The sequence below is a fragment of the Clarias gariepinus genome, chromosome 14, assembly GCF_024256425.1.
Source record: "Clarias gariepinus isolate MV-2021 ecotype Netherlands chromosome 14, CGAR_prim_01v2, whole genome shotgun sequence".
Classification (NCBI taxonomy): domain Eukaryota; kingdom Metazoa; phylum Chordata; class Actinopteri; order Siluriformes; family Clariidae; genus Clarias; species Clarias gariepinus.
In genome coordinates, this window is record NC_071113.1 from 13959073 (window position 1) to 13979180 (window position 20108).

Consider the following 20108-nt stretch of genomic DNA (forward strand, 5'->3'; position numbering starts at 1 on the left):
CTGTGAATGGAGTGTGCGGTCAACTCACTACCGCTCCTCACTCTGCTCCCATGCAGCCCCGACTTTTGCCTGTCATATGCACTGTTTCGCTGTAAACGATCTGATTCAGTAGCTCTGAGCTCAGCCTGACGTACTAATTTTTGCTGTGGATGACACTGCCTAATGTTACATTTCTGTTTTTTAAATACAAGTGGATTTGAATTACAGCTGGAATTGCTGTCACAGTTGTGTTATTATGGATATTAAATTAACATAAATACCTATTGAGTAAAGATTCTGCAAAAGATTGTGCAAATTGCATCATATGTTTTTGTGTTGCTGTAATAGGCCGCTTTCCCATAATAAAACATTCTCTTTTTATGGAATATTTGGCTTATGGACTTTTTTGACCCTCTATGATTTTTATTCATGCATTCATTATCTATAACTTCTATTCTGTACAGGGACCTGGAGCATATCCCAGGGGACTTTAGGCACAAAGTGGAGTGCACATTTACACGCACTACTGAGGGAGGAAACCAAAGTACCAAGGAAGGAAACCCACCAAGCATGGGGAGAACATATAAACTCCATGCATGCAGATTTGAGGCAGGACTTAAACCCGGACACTTCAAGCCAGAATGCTAACAACTATGCGATGTAATGCTAATGATTTTTATCTACGGATGAAATAAGCATGAAGCAGACATGAGTTAAATTTTCGCGTTTAATTGCATGTTTTTCAACACGATATTATTTTTTAAAAATCAAAAGTATTGCCGGAGACTAATTCATGAAAACGTATGTGTAATGTGTAAAATAATAATAATATAATAAACAAAGCACGTGATCATCTTTAAAACAGCTGTCCTATCTGAACTCTACCTTGAATAAAGAGTTATGCTGCTATACATTATATCTATCTATATATATATATATATATAGGTGACAGAGAGAGGAAAAGATTAAGACATACAGATTATATATAAATATATATATATATATATATATATATATATATATATATATATATATATATCTATCTATCTATATATATGTATGTCTTAATCTTTTCCTCTCTCTGTCACCTATATTTCTTCCTTAAATTTTAAATATTGTAAAGATTAGTAGTCATGTGACTAGTTTGTCCTTCAGACATGTCTGTGAAAACCTAGCATATTATACAAATTTTCAGAGTTTTACCGCATTTATTTTGTCGGGATTCGTCATGGTTCTACAAATTGTTTAAAATAAATACAAAATGACTTATAATTTAAACATTTAGCTAAATGTATTTATCTGAGGTAAGAAACAAGCTGGATACACCTTTAAATAGATTTGTTTGGTCTGCAGCAGTAATGTAAATATAGAGCTTAATAATATAAACACTGCGCAAATCTGGTGGGAGACAGTCACATCTCAAACACTTTCCTTCTGCCTTTGTACTTTTATGTCACTCCACGCAATTCAATTGGTCTGGGAAGATTTGTTTACCATATTTGGCGAGGTAGTGGCAGACCTCGGATGGGAATTGGACAGGAGCAGCCGTCATTCACAAAATTCAGCCTTACAGGATTTTACAAACAAAGAGTGGCATGACGGGAAATGGAGTCCTCGGCAAAACATTGTCGACCCAACACTTTCAATGTATTCCCGCTGGAAATGAAAAAATACCTTACGTGGATATTTGTCTGGTTTATTCTGAGTGATATATTATATTTAACGTGTTTGCTTGCTGTAGTAATGTAGCGCACTCCCGTTTCGTCGACGGAGAAATGTGAAAACGGGACTAGATTCGCCTACAATTCCCACCTTTTGAGCTCGTCTCCTATTGGCTGCGTGGGGCGTCAATCAGGGGGAGGCTCTTACCCCAGCGCTCCTACAGTAAATATTTGTGTTTGCTCAGCCGGCTGTAATGGTGGACGAGTGAGAAAGGAAAGGGGAGAAACATCATCGGAAAAATTGAATCCCAGACCAAACACTACCGTCCGCGGCTCGGAAATACACTCCGGCGAACATGGATGAACTCAAACATCAAGTGATGATTAACCAGTTCGTCCTGACAGCTGGATGCGCCGCAGATCAGGCCAAGCAGCTTCTGCAGGCGGCACACTGGCAGTTTGAGGTAAGAGGGTAACTACGCTAACGACATTGTTTATTATGGGTGCGTATGTGGCGACGGCTTTAGGGCTCGCGCTCCACGCCGCCGTGTCGCTTCGGCACAGGGAAAGCGTTCAGGCTTACACCGCGGTGTGTGTGTAAACACTGCCGTGTTAGAACGCATCGCCCTGTAAACACACACTTATTATTATTATTATTATTATTGTTATGTTTTTTTTCCTGAATTCATACGACGGTGGATATGTATATATATAAAATATATTTTAAATAAACTAATCTAGATTATATTGTTGTGTCTACGGTGTCTTTATCTTTTAGTCCAGATTAAAGGCAATAATCTCCTCGTGGCTCAGTGTTCAGATCGCACTGCCATTATGCAATGGAGAAGAGCACTGCTCTGGACTCATTACTGATTACATGCATTCCAACAAACAGCGTTTAACAACCCTCCCTTAATTATCTCCTATTATTATTATTATTATTATTACACAACCTAAGATGATAGTGCTGTCTCAAAAAAAAATTGCCATCTATAAAACATCATAATGGTTTTGATGTACAGTCGAGTTGATTCTTCGTGTCCTCTTTTTACAGACAGCCCTCAGTGCCTTTTTTCAAGAGACAAATATTCCATACGGTCACCACCATCAAATGGTAAGTACTGATTGCGGATCTGTCGCGTCACATTTATTTGAAATGTTTTTGCTTGTTTTTGTGCTGAAAATCTTCTAAATCGCTGGTGTTATCTGAGTCCATGTGTTGGGTCTACAGAGGAGAAAGAGGCACAGCGAGCTAACAATAACAATGTAGGCTGTGTGTGTGTGTGTCGGCCATGTTGCAGAGACACGGTGCTTCCAGAAATAAACACACTCGACCACGCTCGGCTTTTAAAGCCGAACACGACTGTCTGTATGTCGTTTCTACACGACCAGTGAGTGTTCCTGGAGAAAGAGCCGGACACGCCGTCACATCGGTTGACATGACCGAGGCACGCTGTGTGAGAGCGGCTCGTGTTATCCCAGGTTTCGGTTTAGCTTTCAGTATCACGAAGATTCGCACACTGTGTTCTGTTTACGTTTACTGTAGAGGGTCATGTTTCCGGATGTACATTCATTTCCCGCATCTGCTCTCTCTCTCTCTCTCTCTCTCTCACTCACTCATATATATACACACACACACACACACACACACACACAGGGCTATTGTTTAAAGTCATTCTTTTAGTCATCCGTGTTTAACATTCTCTCTCACACACACATACACACACGCGGGCCTATTTTATGTGCTGAACTAGACTTCATGTTAATTTAAGAACGTCTGTTATATTGAACTTTCAGCTCCATAACACACACGATGTTATATCATCTCCATCTGTTATCACCCAGTTCCTCTCATGGTTTCTTCCTATTGCCATCTCAGGGAGTTTTTCCTGGCCACTGTCGCCGTCACCCTTGGCTTGCTCATCAGAGACATTCTCATTATTATCTAGACACATTTTTCTCACACGTCCATAAATTTTTCTTTTCAAATTTTCTTTTCATATTTGTGAAGCTGCTTTAAGACAATGACGCGCTATGTAAATAAAATTGAATTGAATTTTACATACTGATGCCCTCACTGAGTGGCCGTTGAATCAGTCAGCTTCCTGTATTGCTTTTAACAGGAACCGGCCATTTTCCCCACTTAACCACTATTATTTACAAACAGTTAAAATATTATGCAAAATGATTAAAAAAAAATCCCTTTCAAATGATATGTTTATCATTTTTCAAAAGGTCAGAATTGACATTTCTCGCCAAATGCCTACAGCTCAGGGCCTCACTATGTTTCCCATGTGACTTAACATCAAATAAACAAGAGGTGTATGTATGCGTGGGAGTACAGTATGTATGTATGTACTGTATACATGTATATACAATATACACACACAGACAGGCCCAAAAAATGTATGCCTCTCTTTTGACGGTCACATGAAAGCATCAATTAAAATTTTAAAAAAGGGCATAGATAATGATGAAGTGTGTGTATTTTATTTTTTATATATTCACACTGTAGTCTGTGTGTGTATATATATAAAACTCAATTTGTTAAAGCCTTTTTACTTTTTAACAAAATTTGCAACACATTTAAAACAAAACTAATGTGTGTACAAATAACACAACAAACTGTTTTATATATACAAAGGAAATCATGTAACTATGGTTTCATGGCACATATACTTACTAAACAAATCCACATAATGTAAGGAAAAGGATGTAATAATATTGATTCGTGGTCATAAGCCTATTTGTTAGTTATTTTAACATTTTATCAGATCTTTATTTGGGCAGCTTCTTATAGCTTTTAATGGCATTCAAAGGACAACCGTGCATGCATTTAAAATATTATTAATAATAATAATAATAATTTTAGCCCATACTCATGCAGCTTATGGCTGCTGGTTAGTGATATGGCCCTAAACCCAGTTTGCCCCAGAATTTCCACAGCCCTGACACACTTCTTCTGATTGACAGAACTGAGTCTCTCTGATGTCCCTTTGGCCTCAAGTACACATAAGAATATGCAATACAGTAAATATAGGCCAATTTCTTTGATATACTTTTTGTACTTAATACCCAAGACTCTGGAATACATATTAGTAAAATTCCAACTTAAACAGAGTGTGATAGTACATTAAGTACCCTGCTATTGCTTTTGAAGCTTCTAGCATCTTCTAGCCTAGTTTAAGCCATGGAATTTTGGAAATGTGTGTACTTGTGCTGTCAATATGTACAATATAACAGTTCAGACTGGTATGTAGTCATTCCCACACAAATTCCTATATGAAATGGCTTCCGGTGTTTATCTTAAGTCTTATAAGTCTCATCTTAAGGTTTATTAAAATACTGTTTTGCAAAGAGAACCAGATAATTAGATTGTTTTTATGAGATTAATACCTTCACTATGTATAATGTTATTCTTGGGTTAATCAGTGAACTAGTCATTGCTGATTTATAAGAGTCATGTACCAGAATGAAATATTTTTGGCTTGAAAGTGGAACTAAAATTGGGGCTGCATTGGGCCAAAAACCAAAACTAAAAAAGAATCAGGCTGACTCTGCCATACCCCATAGTTTCATTATTATTCAATAAATCAAACCATCATTAAAGAATAATTGAATTCAATTTGGAAATACTGTGCATGCTGGCCAGTATGTACTGCAGACACTGAGATGACATGCTCTCCTTGCTCCCTCCACAACACACTCCTTTACAATCACTCACTCACACACACACACACACACTCTCTCTTTCTCTCACATGCGCACACACACACACCCTCACACTCACACACACACTGGCTCAAACAGGAAGTAGGCCTGAGGCCATAAAAGAGGCTTTTTGAAGGTATAATCTGAATAATGAAATTTTAAAATAGTTTGGTAGTTTTATAATTTAAAAAAGGCCTTTAATAAATTAGTGGACAACTGAAAAAGATTATGACTACTAAATAATATTTCTTATAGTTAATTTAACATGATGAGATTAATTGTGAATGTGTGAATATATGTGAAGGCCATAGTCTCTGCTCTATTTTGATATGTTTTAATTTAACTTAAGTTTTGCTGTAATCCAGGTCTACATAATACATGTTTTATCTGTAGTAGTAATGGATCAGTTCTATGATATAGTACTGAAGAAGTACAATTGTTGAATGTGTAAAACCGTTTTCAAGAAATGTGGCGCACACACGCTCTAAAAGCCACCAAAAAAGCCACCAAAGTCAGTTGTTGGTTTTTGATTTTTTTTAAAGATGGTTTTGAAACAGCAAAACGTAACCATGCAACCACAGCTAGAGGGGTTATCCGGCTCTGTTTCTAGCTAGCTGAGTCATAACATTGGGAGTGTTGAGGAGGGTGTGAAGGTTCTGGTAACTTTAACCATGTGGTTCTTTTCTGGGTGTGCCGTAGGAAGTGTTTGTGCTTTCAGGAGCAGCAGCAGCCCCACACTTGGACTGGTCTCACATGGCCAGTACAGCTGTACTGCACAGTGGCAAAAGAATGGCACGGAGCCAAGCATTGTTGTGGCAGCTTAACCACAGATATGCTAATTTCTTTATGAATGGAAGAGCAAAGCCTTGACGCTTGCTTGGGCTCCTGAAGGCTGGGAATTGGGGAAGTAGAACAACTGGAGTTTGCGATGTCATTATTCTGGCTCGTGCTGGTGGCTGAAATTGATAGATATATTCGATCATGGTACTGAGTATCATGTTTCATGATGTGTATTAAGATGTACAGTAAATAGGGCTACTAAACTACCAGCAAAGCGTTTGCTTCATTTTAAGAAACTGTTATATTGTTAACGCAATATGGGAAAACCATATATTCTTGTCTTTTTCTAGTCTTCAGCTGTGTCCCGAGCCTGTGCTCACAGTGGTCTCAGAATCGTCCCGGCTAACAGGAGTACACCCTGATGTTGTAGCCTGTACACTTTACATGCTTTTCAAGACAAATATTCTGCTCATCGTGGTTGCACAGAGGTGTTCGAGTTACCTTAAGCGTTTATTCGCTGTCTTGATGTTTGTTGAAGCAGCTGACCCATATCCGCATTATTTTATGCTGCCTGCTTCCGTCTTCTAATCGAATAACTGAGTGATTGCATGCATGAGCAGGTGTTCCTAATAAATTGCATGGTGGAACTTTCCTTTGAACTCCCTTTTTTTGGGATATTTAGACAAGTTAGATAATTGAAAGTTTAATCAATTTCCTGTCCTTTTTATCTGTCCTTATTATAGTCCATGCAGAGCGTCTTAGAATCGGGGCTGTTTTTATTTTAATAACAGTGCCACAGAGAGTCCCGAGAGCCACATCTGAAGTGGTTTGGCCTGCGACTGTGTGTGTTTCTAGTAGCACTGCTTCCTGGAACACAGGAGTTTGGTGGAAGGTTTAGCTGGCTGAGAGTGTGGAGAGCAGATGTGCGAACATGTGTATACACACACACACACACGCACGTCTGCCGCATGCTTGTAAGACCTCAAGCAGAGATTTCTTTTCACAGGCTTTTTACAGTGCCATGTTCCGAACCTAAAATCTACCATTCGGTCCACTTCAGTCTGCTGCAGCATACACGGGAGAAAAATTCTATATATATATATAGCAGAAGAGACAATAACTGTCTATTGTTCTGTTCTGAAATCTCTCTGGTGTGTCAACAGTCAAGTTAATAATCAAACGCTGAACTAAGAGATCATTTACTCACATGTGCGCAACCATATGTTTATTTACACACACACACACACACATACACACAATTGTGGAACGTTTACTTCCACATTTTTTTTTAAGAACTGCATTACATGTGAGCAAGCTAGAATAACAAATTAGCAGATCTGAGACGTCTCCTCTTCACTCCGCTGCGCTATTTCGGTCTCTCCGCACTGTGTTCCTGTCAGCTTCTCACTGACTGACATACACACTGTTCCCTCAAACAGAACGGTGGCCTTTTCCTGTGTTTTCGGATTCAAGTCTGTTGTCTTGTGATGGAATGCTGCAGTGCACCATCAATTATTCTATTACAAACCTCATTATATTAACTGCAAGGCTCCTGTGTTATTCACACTCCACACTCGGCCTATCCCTCAGGCTTTAGGAGTGTTTGTGTAATGGAGAGAGAGAGAGAAAGAGGGAGAGAGAAAACGTGCAGCACCAATAATCTGTGATTCAACCAGGCATGCTTGTACGGTGTCAATAAACCGAGCCGTCCTGTGAGCGGTGTAGGAATCTGAAAGCAGTCCTCTGTTCTTTGTTGTTAATAGAGTAAACCGTAATAAAGGAAAGAAGAGAGAGGGACATTTTCAGAGGCGTGCGTGAAGGCTATAAATCCTAGCAACCCTTGTTTACGGAGTCAAGTACTCATGTAGCGCTCACTAGTTGAATTGTAATGGGAAATGCCGCTTGCTCGCGGACGCCTGTGGGATTCTCGTCTCTGCAAGTGTGGACATGAGAGCGAAAGCTCTGATCCCACACAGCTGCCTTTACTTGTCCATGATGGAATTGTTGAGTTTTCTGATTTTGGTCTGGAAGCCTCAGGCTGTAAAATGGCATCCTCGGGAATGCAATAAGGCAACGTTTGTTTACACTTTGACCGTCCACTCAGGCCCTTGTCTGAAAAAGCTTGGAATGTAACGCTAAACCCACTCAGGGGGTTGTTTGGGTACGGTGTGGTACCGGATGGTCATCCGCAGAGTGAGTTTTTAATTCTTTGTCCAAAGTTGGATTCATGTTTCCAAATAGAATTATTAAAAGCAGAATGGTTTGCCTTAATTCAGCCTCGGTTCTCAGCACGGCATCTGCGCTCGCAACCAAAATATTTCCATAGCAACACAGCTGTGGGTTGCTGCATGTTTGTTATGTACACTGCACTTGTGAACAGCAGTTTGTCGTGCTATTAGAATAATGGAGGTTCCACAGATGCTTGTGTTTTGCTTTAGAGGCTGTATTTAGCTGCTGACCTTCATCACCCCCCCCGTGCTGGTGCAGTAATTAGATACTACACGTTATCATTTCAGCACTTCATAAATGATATCGTCTTGTCCTGTAGGTTAGCATTTAAAGCTTCGCTCCCAATTCTGTGATTTATTTCCCCACCCCTCCCACAATTTCCCAAGTTCCTGCCTCCAATTGACATTGGTGATGCAGAGCGCAGATCATTCGAGACTTTTGACCGTCGATGAGGGGCAGTTGTGGCCATTTCACGGCGATACTCTTTCAGATGGGTCGATAAGCGCCACGGACAAAAGGATTTGAGTTTGCTGACGGAATCGAGAGAGCAGAGCGTCCTGGCTGTGAGTGAGTGGGCAAATGTGGCCTCAGCAGTAAGATAATCTGGAGATGGTTCACATACCTCTCCGTGGCCCGCGGAAGGGGACACCAGGAAGTGCACGAGGCACCGTGACGAGCACCCTTAGCAGAGCAGGCGCTTTTTTAAAATGGTGAGGTCAAAAGTGCTGCATCATCAGGAATATAAGGTATATAATATTAATACTTTCATGGCCAATAAAATGACTAAGCAGCTTAAGATCTTCCCGTAGACATGCATGCATGCAGAAAGCAGTGAGTTCTGGACAAGAATTGAATTCTCTTGCGAAATAGTTTACCTTGTTTTGGCCAGGAAGCGTACAACGTTTCTCTTTAGTTCCTTGTTATGTCTGGGGAGTTGAGGAGAGCAAACAGAGCGTTTGTGTGCATATTGACACTGATAAAGAGCGCAGCAGCCTTTCACAGTGACCAGATGACTACGATGTTTTGAAGACAGCGGTGCTCTGCAGCGTAATGCACTCCCATGAGGGCCGTTGTGTACCTCGGTAAGGGAGGGATTTGTGCTGAAAAGAGAGCTCCAGTACAGCGAGGACAATGGAGAAAGGTGTAAGAGGTCATGGCAAGGCAGAAAAGTGTGAGGTTGTGTTGAACGCAATGCCAGGGTACAGATGAGAAACAGGAAGTAGTATGGTCAACAAATAGAGGTAACTATGTGGGAAAAGGAAGGAATGTCGGAACGCTCTTCAGGGACAGCTCAGCTTGGAGTTGTTCTGTACTTTCAGCTGGGTAAATACCAATTGCTGTTTTGTTCCTGAGTTTGTTTTGCTGGTATCACCTTGACTAGTCTCTAGTGTCTAATTGAATATATGTTTAACTCTGCAGATGTGCACACCAGCAAACACACCGGCAACTCCGCCGAACTTTCCTGACGCTCTCACCATGTTCTCCCGCCTCAAGGCTTCGGAAAGCTTCAGCAGCAGCAGCCCCAGTATGGCATCCATGGCCACCTCTCCTCCTCCGCCGCCGGTCAGCTGGGGCATGACTCCACCTGTGGCCAGCCAGCAGGGATTATGGACTCAGGGCCCTTCAGGCACACAGGCTCACCCTCCCCCGGGCTGGCCGTCTACCGTCAACCAGCAAGCAGCCGCTGAACAGAAGGCCAGCGTGGCCATGGAGGCTGAGAGATGAGGAACCGGACTGTACGGCCCCTCTCCCTGCTCTCACTGGGGGTGGTAGAAAAGGGGAGGAGTGAGGCAAAAGGTGGGGGTACGATTATAAGGAGGAGCGGGGGCCGGACAGGGGTCACTCACTTTGTCCTCTCACCTTCAGAAGAGGTGGGAAGGACAGAGTGATACAAACAAGAATCCACCAGGCAACACGGACAATTGAGGGGAGGGGTGAAGTAGAGAACAGCCAATGCAAAGATAATAATAATAAAAAATAAAAAAAAGAGACGCACATTGTATTACTGAGAAAGCAACTGAATTTTCCTTTTTTTTTTTTTTTTTTTTTATTCTACATTAAAATAGATGAATATGAAAGGGACTATGATCGTCATGCCCAAGGATTATTTCTGGTATTTTCTGAAAGATGGACACACATGTACTCTAAGGCAGCAACTTTTGTCACGTTTTCTTTCAAGCTTTTATCTGGTGTCCTTTCTGTACTCGAAACATTACACAGATTGACATTGCATGAGGAGTGGAGCTCTGTTATTGCATTTCTTTTTTTTATTGAATAGTATTCATCACAAGCATTCATGTGTTAAGTGTGTGAGGCTCTCACACACAAGCAGCAGCAAGTCGATAGGATTTTTTTCATTTCTACCGTCAATACTGGGACTCTGGACTCTGCTTACCTCACTGGTCACCTGACTTTCCTCAGCCAATCAGGGAATCGCACTAGTTGAATGAAAACGTTTTTTTAAAAGCCGGATTTTACATAGGGTATCGGCCCTGCTTCTCTTCCTAACGCAGTAACGCAGTGATGTTCTCCAATAGTGTTAGGCTTGCTAGACACATCTGGACTCTTTTTTGTCCCCTGCGGTGACCAACAGCTCTTTTGAAATCATGGTTGAATATTTTATTGAAAGCTTTTTCAGGTCTTTGGCGTCGATCAGACTGTTTCTTAGCTGGGAAGGGGCTTAAACCTAAACTGATTAAAACTACATACAACCAGACTACTATGACATGTTTGTAAGCCGACTTGCCACTTTGCATGATGTCTTCATATATAAATATATATCATATTTTGTAGTTTCTTGCTTTTTTTGGGGAATTCTACACGATCTCCTTGTTTTGCAAAATGTGTTTGTTTGTTTTTTGTCTTGTTTTTTGTTCTTGAGAATTTTCTCTCGTTTTCTCCTCCTGGTTCATCAAAGAGAGGAGGGTGTAAGAGGGGCATTGGACAAATGTCTCAATTCAACTTCAGGTTAGGACTCATCCTCGTTTTTACGGTCTGTTTATTTAAAAAAAAAAAAAACGAAGAAGAAATGAGAATGCATTTTTTAAAAATATTGATTTAATGGTTTCTCTTAGGAAAAAAAAGAATAATAACCTTCATGAACTTACTATCAATAACCCATTTTAAATTTGTGCTCGGGGGTTTATTTTCCATTTTCACCGGTTTTCTAATCAAAATTGTCTTTTGGGATCACATGTTCCTAAATGGATTTTCATGTATGTTTTCCCCTTTATGACTGTATTGATACCATTCCCACAATATTTGTGGACTACCTGATAATTAACTTATCATTGTTTGTGTTCCTAAATAAATATTGTATGTCCTATGGTATTGTTTTGTTCCCTTCTACTCAACATTGTTTTGTGGATCATTTATTCTTAGTCTTTTAAACTTTTGAGTAAATCTCGTTGCCCAGAACATGTTTACAGGATGACATTAGAAGCTTTTCCAAATATGAATTGAAGTCATGCACGGAGAGTCATAAACCTCTCAGTTCTATATTCTGAGCAACTCCAGGTTCTACGTGCATGTCTTCGCATAGACATCGTGCTAAAATCTGCTGCTGACACTTTAATGCTTTAGGGGGAATATTTATACTCGGAGCTTGTGATATAAAGGTTGCAGAGCCCCGGAGCCGCTCAAATAAGAGTTAAATCTGAGTAAACATAAAATACAGATGGTTCCACAGAAAGCAACACACAGGCGTCTCACACTGGGTGATCTGAGATGGGCAGTGCAGGGGTCAGTGAGTTCTCACCCTGGGTGTCCTCACTTCACCACACACTAGCAGAGAGAGGGAGAGTCAGTCTTTGATTTACTGTGTTGCTGCATGCCTCTGTCCACACCTCTAAATTCTAAAGTGTTGGTGTGTTTGTTTTCATTGGGCATGTCTTAGGAACCAAGATGGTGCCAAGTTGATTAGACTTGTCTATGCCAGGTGAACCCTGGCCTAGACACTCACCCGAAACACTCTTCTGCAACATACAAGCACACACAAAGGGGACTCCTCCACCATTCCTCCCCAGGCTCCTTTGATGTATGTAGTAGTATGTGGACACCTGACCATGCCCAGTCCCAAACCATGGCCATTAATGTGCAGCAATGAAGGCTTACACTCCTCCTGAAAAGACTTTTGAGAATATTTTAGAGCAGGGGTCTCCAAATCCAGTCCTGGGGGGCCAGTGTCCAACACAGTTTGGTGATTCTTCTTCTTAAACACAGCTGATTTAACTAATCTGTTAATTACTAGGTTCAGTGGGTGTGTTTAGGTGTTGGTGAATTACAAACTGTGCTGGTCACTGGACCTCCCTGTTTTAGAGCATACCTGTGAGATCTGGTGCATATTTAGTCAAAAAGACAATATGTGAGATCAGGCAAGTGATGTTGAAGGCCTGATTGGAACTGAGACTCGCATTCATCCTAAAGATGTTTGGTGGGGTTGCAGTCAAGACCACAGCAAAATCAGTAAATCATTTCTTCATGGACCGTGCATTGTGCACGGGGCCGCAGTCAGGCTGAAACAGGAAAGGGGTTTACTGAAAGACACTTGCCAGAATGTTGAAACCATGCAATAGACCACTTTCTAGTTTCCGTGTGAAAAATAAATTCTGGAACTTCCTTGTGCATTTCACAGGTATTTGACATAAATGTAATACCTCTTTGAGGAAAGTGTTTATTTCCTCACTCCTCAACTATCATGACCTCATTGAATTCCTCATTCCTCATCGATTCCTGCTAGAGATGCTAAACTGTCTAAAATGTCTTTGTATGCTATAGCATTAACATTATATTAAGGAGTCTAGACCAAACCCTGAAAAAAAAACGGAAGATTACTCCTCACTAAACTTTACTCTACACATTATACACTCAATCTCCCTACCAGATTCATCCATATATGAAGAAGACTTGGGGCATGAGGCAGGCTAAACCCTGGACGGGGTGCCAATCCATCACAGTGCACACTCATTAACACACTATGGGCCATTCAGGAACACTAATTAGCCTAATGTGCATGTCTTCGTTCTGTTGGATGAAACCCACCAAGGAAGGGGAGAACAAGCAAACTCCATGCGCACAGACCCGAGGCGGGACCAGCATGCCTCCCAGACTGCCAGATGGTAATACACAATTCATCACTCCAGAGAACCAGAGTCCGGTGCTTTACACCACTCCAGATGACACGTGCCACAGAGCGTAATGATCTTATGGTTTGTGCACAGCTGCTGACATGGAAACCCATTTCAGAAAGCTCCCAGTTCACTATTCTTGTTGCTTCCAGAAGCAGTTTGGAATTTTGTCATGAGTAATGCAACAAAGGGCAGTCGATGTGTTCACGTTATGTGTTTCAGCAGTTGTCAGCCTTGCTGGGAGTTTGCGTGGGCTGCCGCTTCATGGCTGAGCTCTTGTTGCGCCTAGATGCTTCCATTTCACAACAACAGCACTTACAGGTGATGGGGGAGATGTAGAAGGGCGGAACATTTATGAACTGACTACAGCCCCTGGAAAAGGTATGGAAACACTGCTCTTGGAAAATGTTCATTCAGTTGTTCAATTGTATAGGAAAAAAAAATAATCATGCCACAAAACTATTTTCATGTAACATTCCAACCTTTTAGACTTTAAGAAACACTTGATCAATAAAAAAGTCACATTCAGCTGTGTCTGGACCAAGTACTGTACAAATCAAATAGGAAGGTTGTAATGAGACGTGTACTAGTAGACCAAGGAAGAGATCAAAGCATCAAGATAGAAAACTTAAAGCAATATGCCTTGAAAACAGAAAATACACAACAAAACAAATGAGGCACAAATGGGTGGAAACTGGAGTCAATGTCTGTAACACATCGCCTAAAGGAAACGGGATTTACATAGAGAAGCGAAAAGCTTCATTAACACCTAAACACAAAGCCAGAAGGTTGAAATGTGAAAATTAAAGTAGTTTTGTGGTATGTCTGTGATTCCTTTTTTTCTATGCAATTAAACAATTAAATGAACTTTTTCCAAGAGTGGTGATTTACATTCTTTTTGCCAGGTGTTGTAGTGGCGAAGGTGGCATCCTATAAGAATTCTATATTAAATGTCTCAGTCTAACCCATTCTACTGCCATTGTTTGTCTATGGAGATTATATGACTATGTACTTGATGTCATGCGCCTGTTAGCAATGTCTTTAAACGTTTAGCTATACACTACGCATGGTTAGCACCGGCGCCTTGCACCTCTAGGGTTGAGGGTTCGATTCCCATCTCGGGTCTGTGTTTGCAATGTTCTCTCCATGCTTGGGAGGTTTCTTCCGGGTTTTTCAGTTTCCTCCCATAGTCCCAAGACATGCAGATTAGGCTAACTGGAATTTCCAAATTGCCCCTAGTGTGTGTGAATATGTGGATTGGCACCGCGTCCAGAGTGGGATAGGTTCCAGGCCCACCTGTGACCGTGTATACAGGATAAAGCTGTATAGTGGACAAGTGCGTGAGTGACTACAGCTTTATGCATTTATAGTGCATACAAGCAACATAAAATCATGGTCCTATATACTTATCATAAACTCTTTATATTTCTTGGTTTTTATATTCTTTTCACAGTTTGTCCAAATCATATTACACTGACAGACATCAGACTCTAAAATCTGTCCATAAATGTTAAATAAACATCTTCTACCTTAACCATCATACAATTTTCCTTGTAAATAAAGCACATTTTTAACGTTTGTAGCAAATACAACATAAACCAATTTTTGGTTTAGTAGATGAACATTTTGCCACAAAATTCCCCCAATCCAAACAGTTTATTTTAATAAATGGCATATTCTTGTCCAGATCAACTAAAGGAAAGGATTATGGAATCATTTAAGGTTGAGTAACAGTTTATGGAATCTCCTTACAATATGCGTTTCTAAAACAAACCTAAAAATGTGAATTAGTCTGCATTAAATAAAAACAGTGCTTTACGTCTCTTAAGCAGATGTTGGATCTGGATTTGAAAGGAAACTTGATACTTGTCGATTAAAACAATGGAAAAGATTATAAAACTCCAGAATGTGGCAAAAGCCGTTGGTTGTGCCCAGTCAGCTTTGTCTAAAATGTGCTGTACGTATAAACAAATGTGAAGGTTATAAAATGAAAACATAGGGGTAGACTCGGGCAAGGAAAACTCATAGTGATATGCCTTAAAAATAGAAAAAACAAATGTGCAAGAACAGAGTCAATGTTTGGGACAGAACTATAAGGAATCGTCTAAAAAAACATGGTTTGCATACAGACAAGTAAAAAAGAAAACCAGCACTAAAGCCTAAAAAGAAAAAGACAGTAACAGTGGGCTAAAGAGAAGAAATCATGGATAAGTGTGATATTCAGTGATCACTGGCCAATCACGGAGATGAGGCCGGAACTTTTGTCTGGTGCCGTTCTAATGAAACATATGGTATGATGCCTGCGCTGCCAAGGACAAGAGCTGACGGCAGTGTATCATCCGCTCTGCTGAGAGTGAGATTGTGGCGTCTCCCATCCCCGACACACTCTTTATAAGAGCTCCCCTTTGCATCAGGACCAAAACTACACGGCACAGGAACGACTAGAGCTGCAGTCATGGCAAGGACCAGGGCCCCCACCGACAGGCTGTGTAATCCTACCTCTGTGGTCTTTACATGCTCCTCCGTGATGAGTTGAATTAATGCAACTTGTTTTGCATCCCAACTGTAACATGCAGTTTTTACTTTAGGTAATAAAAATAAAAAGTAACATCAACAACAATCACTCACTGTCTATACCGCTTTATCGTGTATTCAGGGTCATGGGGGGGCCTGGAGTCTATCCCAGGAGACTTGCAGTGCACACACATACAGTACACACACTCACTCACTCACACATTACGGACAAATTGAGAACGCTGCATGTCTTTAGACTGTGGGAGGAAACCAGAGTACCCGGAGAAAACCAAGCACGTGGAGAACATGCCATCTCCATGCATACAGAGACAGGAATCAAGCCTGGCTGGGAATCGAACCCGGACCCTGGAGGTGCAAGGCAACAGTGCTAATCACTACACCGTAGTGCCGCCTACAGCAACAACAGTCAGTTGTTCTGGAACAGTTCGTACATGAACGGTTTTGTCAAGTGCATTTGCAAAACCAGTCAAGCACCATGATATAACCGCCTCTCATGAAGACCATCCCAGGAAAGCAAGACCAAAAATATACCTCTGCTGCAGAGGAGAAGTTCATTTGGAGTTACCAGCCTCAATAATCACCAATAAACAAACAACTCCTCAGATTAGAGCCGTTATGAAGGCTTTACAGAAAGTAACAGACACGCCTCAGTATTAACTGTTCAAAGGAGAGAAAATCAGGAAAGACCATTGAATTAGAAGGGGTGTGGAAACTTTTGACTGGTAGTGTATATGAAAATATATTTGGCAATAAATCTGATTCTTATATAAAGATGACTGCCTGAAGAAAACTAATTTCCTCATGTATGGTATGGGGTTGCTTATCAGGTAAAGGACGTTGGAAAATGGCAAATATTATCCCAACAGTCGAGGTACACATACAGTACTTCCATCAATAGAGAAAAGGTTTGTTGGTGATAAAATCATTTTTCAGGATGATAATGGATCTTCCTACTGGGCAAATATTGTTAAAGATTTTTTCCCCCAGTAAATGCATAGCAACTCAATGTCATGGCCAGCAAACACTGAGTCACAATCTCAGTGTGATAAATAAAAAAAGGTCAATGATAAAGCTCCATCCCGCTGATCTCTCAGCCGCTATTCAAGAATGTTGGAACCAGCATAATGGAGGATATTGATTTTCATTAGTGAAGTCTGGGTGATTTAGGTTCATAAAACCCCAAAGAGAATCAACAAACTACTAATTGGTTGTTGTTGTTTTTTGATGATTATATACCTTTTTCTTCAACATTAAGTGATTCCATAATGTGTTCTACTACCTCTTATATTGAAATATATTTTATATTTTATTACAAAAATTTATATTTTTAAATATCAACTATGTGAGAAAGGGCATGCATTTCAACACTCTTTTTTTACATTAACTACGGCTGTCATTAAACCTGTTTCATAAGGTGGAAACCCACCAAGCATGAGTATAACATGTAATCTACCGGCATATAAGTTGAAAATCTGAAACTCAGGATGGAAGCAGAGATCTTGGAGATGTGGGGCAGCAATACTACCTTGCTCAGCATCATGCTGCCCTGTATTCATAATCGCACTCTAAATTGAAATTGCACTGCATCATGAGCTCCACAGAGATTCCCACCCTCTAGTATTTTAATCCAGGGCAGGGTGCTGTTACGTAAGCAGCCAGCCACTCAGCCACTCATGGTTTCGCTTGCTCTTGGGCTGTGAGATAAATCTACAGCATAAGCACCACTCTACGTGTTGCCAGGGGGACAAAGCCAAGAGTGAGAGTCTGTTTCTGTGTCAGTGTGACGCTTGTGGTGTAGAAAAGAAAAATATATGCTGTGCTGCATATCATAACAAACGTGACCAAGGAGAGGGGAAGTAAGTCTAGGATGAATCAGATATACTGTGTGTGTGTGTGTGTGTGTGTGTGTGTATGCCTGCTGCCAAACTGTGCTGAGTGAAGCAGGAACTGAATGAATAGCTGTGAGTCAGCAGGAAGTGAAGGATTCAGGGCATGCTATGTTCACTTTGCTCCGTCATATGAGAGGGAGAGGGAAAGAGGTATAGATTATGAATGAGCTGGTTTAATGCCTAGACTCTAACACTAGGGCAACGCTAGCCTTTATCCTAACACACAATCCTATCTCACATTGCACTCCAGGTCTACAGGTAAACAAATACACTCTTGGCTCAGTCATTATGGGATCAACTCAGGATTGTAACATCTAGAGCCTCTCATCATTCATTCATTCATTCATTTATGCCTTTGTGAAGCTTCAGCCTACAGTTCCCCCTATACTACTGCAGTGTATTTGTTATATATATATATATATATATCAATCAGACCATCCCAGGAAGTCGAGACCAAAGTGGAGAAGTGCAGAGAAGAAGTTCCTTTCGAGTTACCAGCCTCGAAAATTCCCAAATAACAGCGCCTCGGATTATAGCCGATATGAAGGCTTTACAGATCATAAATAGGAGACATATCTCAATATTAACTGTTTAAAGGGGATTCTTGCATATTTTGAATGCCTTTGGGTTGCTTTACAATGTAGAAAGAGAAATAAAAATCAGAAAAGCCCATGGAGTTAGAAAGTGATCCCAAACTTGAGTGGTAGTATACACACTTACCTAAAGGATTATTAGAAACACCTGTTCAATTTCTCATTAATGCAATTATCTAATCAACCAATCACATGGCAGTTGCCTCAATGCATTTAGGGGTGTGGTCCTGGTCAAGACAATCTCCTGAACTCCAAACTGAACGTCAGAATGGGAAAGAAAGGTGATTTAAGCAATTTTGAGCGTGGCATGGTTGTTGGTGCCAGACGGGCCGGTCTGAGTATTTCACAATCTGCTCAGTTACTGGGATTTTCACGCCCAACCATTTCTAGGGTTTACAAAGAATGGTGTGAAAATGGAAAAACATCCAGTATGCGGCAGTCCTATGGGTTAAAATGCCTTGTTGATGCTAGAGGTCAGAGGAGAATGGGCCGACTGATTCAAGCTGATAGAAGAGCAACTTTGACTGAAATAACCACTCGTTACAACCGAGGTATGCAGCAAAGCATTTGTGAAGCCACAACACGCACAACCTTGCGGCGGATGGGCTACAACAGCAGAAGACCCCACCGGGTACCACTTATCTCCACTATAAATAGGAAAAAGAGGCTACAATTTGCACGAGCTCACCAAAATTGGACAGTTAAAGACTGGAAAAATGTTGCCTGGACTGATGAGTCTCGATTTCTGTTGAGACATTCAAATGGTAGAGTCAGAATTTGGCGTAAACAGAATGAGAACATGGATCCATCATGCCTTGTTACCACTGTGCAGGCTGGTGGTGGTGGTGGTGGTGTTATGGTGTGGGGGATGTTTTCTTGGCACACTTTAGGCCCCTTGGTGCCAATTGGGCATCGTTTAAATGCCACGGGCTACCTGAGAATTGTTTCTGACCATGTCCATCCCTTTATGACCACCATGTACCCATCCTCTGATGGCTACTTCCAGCAGGATAATGCACCATGTCACAGAGCTCGAATCATTTCAAATTGGTTTCTTGAACATGACAATGAGTTCACTGTACTAAAATGGCCCCCACAGTCACCAGATCTCAACCCAATAGAGCATCTTTGGGATGTGGTGGAACGGGAGCTTTGTGCCCTGGATGTGCATCCCACAAATCTCCATCAACTGCAGGATGCTATCCAATCAATATGGGCCAACATTTCTAAAGAATGCTTTCAGCACCTTGTTAAATCAAAGCCACGTAAAATTAAGGCAGTTCTGAAGGCGAAAAGGGGTCACTGTATTAGTATGGTGTTCCTAATAATCCTTTAGGTGAGTGTACAGTATATATAATACAGGGTGCATTTAATCTCACAAACAGTCTTAAGCCTTAATGCCAAGCATTTCAATAGATGTTAGACGTTCCATAAGATTTCATAAGACGATTTTGTGTCCCAAAGGTGTTTTACTGGATTCAGATCCAGTAACTGGACCACTAAAGAACGCTAAACTCAACATCATGCTCATGAAACCATTCTGTGACCCCTTTTGCTTTGTGACATGCTGCATTATCATGCTGGAAGTAGGCTTCAAAAGACAGG

At 41.0% G+C, this 20108-nt stretch overlaps 1 protein-coding gene across 1 annotated transcript; it reads left to right on the forward strand.

The window, feature by feature from the left end:
- Nucleotides 1-1859: 1859 nt before the first annotated feature.
- Nucleotides 1860-11685, forward strand: ubald1a (UBA-like domain containing 1a). The gene is made up of 3 exons (XM_053511036.1): nt 1860-2104; nt 2695-2754; nt 9780-11685. Exons 1-3 carry the CDS (start codon nt 1997-1999, stop codon nt 10083-10085), a joined length of 474 nt encoding a protein of 157 aa, XP_053367011.1. The 5' UTR covers nt 1860-1996; the 3' UTR covers nt 10086-11685.
- The last annotated feature ends 8423 nt before the right edge of the window (nt 11686-20108 follow it).

Coding starts and splice junctions, on each gene's coding strand:
- ubald1a (XM_053511036.1), top strand. CDS start 1,997: ATGGATGAACTCAAACATCAAGTGATGATTAACCAGTTCGTCCTGACA. Junction 2,105..2,694: donor CGGCACACTGGCAGTTTGAG/GTAAGAGGGTAA, acceptor CTCTTTTTACAG/ACAGCCCTCAGTGCCTTTTT. Junction 2,755..9,779: donor ACGGTCACCACCATCAAATG/GTAAGTACTGAT, acceptor TTAACTCTGCAG/ATGTGCACACCAGCAAACAC.